Raw genomic sequence first — 3789 nt, 5'->3', positions numbered from 1 at the left:
TATTAAAAAGACACTGCACAGGTCACTCAGTAAGCTGCCCGTGTTTGCAATAGCAAGGCAAAAATATCTCAGGGCCCAGAGTCTACTGGGTCCTGGCCCTGTTTAAACTATACTGAGCCAAAGCAAAAAATGTAGAGTCCACAAAGTTTGCATTTTGGTCTGTCCTAGCATCTATCACTTTTCCTATTGAGTCGCATACCTCTCCCCAATTTGGGTATTCTAAAGTCTAATGCCTTTTCACAAGCACTTGCCCCAATCTTATGATTAGGCAAACCTGCCGATTATTGATTAATCACGCTTAAATGTGAACTACACTTGTGCTTAGACATATTGTCTTAATTGCGGCATCACTTGATTGAAAAGGAGAGGGGATATCAAACACCTGAAACAAGAATAAACAGCTGGGATCAAAAAGCAAACTGAGTATTGACAACTGCATCTGTGTGTGCGCTGATGAGAGAAGAAACACACAGGGAAGCAAGCTGAGGCCTTGGCCTCTCCTCCAGAGAAGACTTAAAGCTGGAGTATAGGATGAATTCCATCTTCCAAAAGGGTTTCTTCAACCCTTGCTTCCTCCTGCTATCGCTTGATTACTGATTTTTCAAGAGAAACGACAAACTTATGTCAAAAGTCAGCGGACATTCGTGCTTGCAAAAATTTTTTGTTCTTTGCTTCTATGGTTGAATGAGGACTCTTCCTCTGAAATTCATTTTTATTTTCATTTTCCAAAATTACTTATTTTTTATTGAAAATGGCTTGCTTGGGGATAGTGAAAGGATACGCTTAGGGTAGTGATACCAGTTGGAAATTCGAAGTGTAGTTTATGTTAATATTTTTCTATTAAATAAAAGACCCATCTGGGATTCAGTGGAATGAAGTGAGTGTAACATTACTCAAGCTACACTTCAATCAGCTACTAGTCCAATTCGAAGACAGAAGTATGGCATGTGAGTGAGCCATGTCTTCTGAAAACCTACAACCCAATCTAAACCAACACTTGAAATTCAGGCGCAAAAAAGAGCTAGAAAGTTTCACAGCATAGCAAATCTCTCCTTAAGACCATTCACCACATTTTGGGAAGCTAAGGATCCTCCTCCCCGCTCTGCGAGGTCTGGCTAGGGTCATTATACCGGGCGACGGTTTACCCAACGATGACATCCACCCTGACTAATTCAAGATTTCTTTCTCTTCAGAATACTTCATACACAAATCTCCAGGTTCTCTTCTGCACTAATTCACCAATGTTTATAGCATTTTAAAAAATGCAAGTGGAATCTCAGCCTACTGGTTTCAAACCACGCCACTATCGCTCACAGAACCAACACTACTGTCTTCGATTTCTTTTCTCTTAACCACAGAACTTAAAAGAGCCGTTCCTTTATCAACAGATTTTTCTTATTAATTTTTAAAGTATTTATTTTGTAACATCATTTTGCAACTAAAAACTCAAAGGTCGATGAAGCATGCAATAAACAAGATAAAGTATTTCTGACAAACCAATTATGCCAGAAATACAAAAACTAAAGTTTAAGCTTTCTTTTTTTTTTAAATGGAGTAAACTTTTTTGCAAGTAGACTTCTTTCTGCCTGCTGTCACGACCTGTTAAAGAGAACGAAGGATCAACCACAAAACTTGCAAGAGAAAATTACCCCGCTTTCATACCACCTGGTAAAAAAAGCACCGCCGAAGGGGCATCCCGGAAGGGCACGAGTAAGTAGCACCTCGTGCAATACAGAAGCTTCCGAACAGCGCAGATGACCGGGCTGCAAGTTGACCAGAGCAACCCGCCAGCTGAACTGGGGCACATGTCGTCTCCGACACACACAGACACATTGTTTCCGAGCGGTGACCCAGCAGGAGCAAACCCGGACTCGACGCCAGGGGCCGCGGGTCCCGTGCACCGCGGCGGAGGCGCAGCGGCCGACCGTGACCCCGCCCGAGCCCAGGCCGGCCCGCCCCGACCCTCCGCCGCGGCTCGGCCCCATCGCGACACCCCGCCACTTGCTGGCCCGTCTCCTGTTTGCCCCCTTGCGCCAAGAAGGGCAGAAGATGCCCGGAACTCGCCAGGAGAGAACCGTGCGCCGCTCAGAGCCGCCGGCGGCAGGAAAAGCCGGCTCCGGAGCGAAAGCCCCGCCGCCGCCGGGCGGCCCGCGGGGCGGGGGGGGGGGGAGTCGCCGCCGCCGCCACACCCCAGCCTCCCTCACCTGACCGCCCGCGCCTCGCCGGCGCCCGTACCTTCGGCCAGCGACTCCTCCAGGGTGACCTGGTAGCGGCCGACCGCGAACACCCGGACCCCCACGGACGAGCCGCCCGAGCCGGCGCCGGCCCCGCCGGCCGCGCCGCCCGCCGCCCCGCCGCCGCTGCCGCCCTCCGACTTGGGCATCCGAGAGAACTTCTTCATGGTCCCGCCGGCGCCGGGGACGCGCGAGGGCGAGCGAGAGGGGAGCCGCGGCCAGGCGTCGGCAGGGGTCGCCGCCCCTCGCCCGTCCGAGCGTCGTGCGCGCCGCGGCCCGCCGAGCCTCACATCCCGCGCCCGAGCGCACAGCCCGGCCCCGCCGCCCGCTCCGCGGCTCCGCTGCAGCTGCCCGGCTCCCGCAGAGCGCGGCGGGGAGGGCGGGGACGGGGCGGGGCTCCAGGGGGCGGGGCCGCGTGCGCGCACGACGCAGCCTCCCGAGCGCCCCCGCCGCCTGAGGGGGCCGCGCGCGCGAGCAGGGGCGCGGGAGGGACGGAGGGAGGGAGACGCGCAGGAGGCGGGGCGGCCGCCGCTCCGGGCGTGGGCAGGACCTCCCGGGCCGCAGCCCCTCGGGACCGCCGCCCGACACTCGCGGCCGTTGGCGGCGCGGCGCCGCTGCCGACCGCTCGCCGAGGCCGGGCGCCTCGCGCAGGCGCGCTGCCCGCGCCGCCGGAAGTGACGGTTCCGGCGCTTGTCACGTGGAGGGAGAGCGGGGGAGGGACGCGGGGGCTGGGGACGAGGGCGAAGGCCGGGGTCCCGCGTCCGGGGTCGCGCCGGGAGGGCTTTAGCCCGGCGTGTGGGACCCGGCTGCGCGCAGGGTGGCGGCCCGGGGACCGGTTCCCGCGCTGGCCACGCGGCCGGGTCCGTCAGCTCGGCGGGAGTCGCTGTGTCCCTGAGGGAGCTTAAAAATGCCGCCGACAGCTTCGCCCCGCTGAGGAACTTCTCGCTTCGTTGGTGGCCGGTCCCGACCGCCTCCCCGAGCGGGCGGTGGGGCGGTGCGGGGTGGAGGGGGCGCCGGTGACCCGACTTGGAAGACTAGGCGTCGCTGCGCCGTCGCGGACGGGAAGCGCTTTGCAGTTTGTGAACTGGAGCACTTTGGAAATCTCGTGTGTGCCGTACTCGCCGACCGGGGCGTTCGGGGGCAGGTTTCACAGACCATTCGTCCCCTTCGGCTTTTAGGGCTTCACAGAGTCGCCCAAGGTCACACAGCTGGTTTTTCGTGGCTGGGACCATCCTTTCATTCTTACTTCCGTGCTTTTGACCGTTCTGGAGAAGTAGGTGCGGGTCAGATCGTTAAAAAACGCGCAGATTTAGGACTGCTTGGCAGGGAAGCAGCCATGGGGTCTCCCCTTTAACAAAGAGAAATGCCCACTTGGTAAAAACGTTGCATCAGTTGCATAAACCGCAGGAGACCCGGAGTGGTGGAAAACGGCAGGCTGCACAGCACGTGTGCAGAGAGCAGCCGGTTCTCAGCTTCTGCCTCCTTCCCCACACAGGAAGACAGGCCCACCGTGCCCAGCGGTTCCAGTTTCTTAAGCAAAATTTTTTTTAAAATG

At 57.2% G+C, this 3789-nt stretch overlaps 1 protein-coding gene across 1 annotated transcript in view; it reads right to left on the bottom strand.

Moving 5' to 3' along the window:
• BMP2K (BMP2 inducible kinase) overlaps positions 1 to 2438 on the bottom strand; it is a 100214-nt gene extending 97776 nt beyond the window's left edge. Inside the window, exon 1 of the mRNA XM_012653895.1 lies at positions 2236 to 2438. Coding sequence (XP_012509349.1) covers positions 2236 to 2401 — 166 coding nt within the window. The 5' untranslated portion in view covers positions 2402 to 2438. The remainder of the gene's footprint in view (positions 1 to 2235) is intronic.
• Between the last annotated feature and the right edge of the window lie 1351 nt (positions 2439 to 3789).

The sequence above is a fragment of the Propithecus coquereli genome, unplaced genomic scaffold (assembly GCF_000956105.1).
Source record: "Propithecus coquereli isolate 6110/MARCELLA unplaced genomic scaffold, Pcoq_1.0 Scaffold433, whole genome shotgun sequence".
Taxonomy (NCBI): domain Eukaryota; kingdom Metazoa; phylum Chordata; class Mammalia; order Primates; family Indriidae; genus Propithecus; species Propithecus coquereli.
The sequence above is the reverse complement of the archived record's forward strand: the minus strand, read 5'-3'. Positions and strand labels throughout refer to the sequence as shown.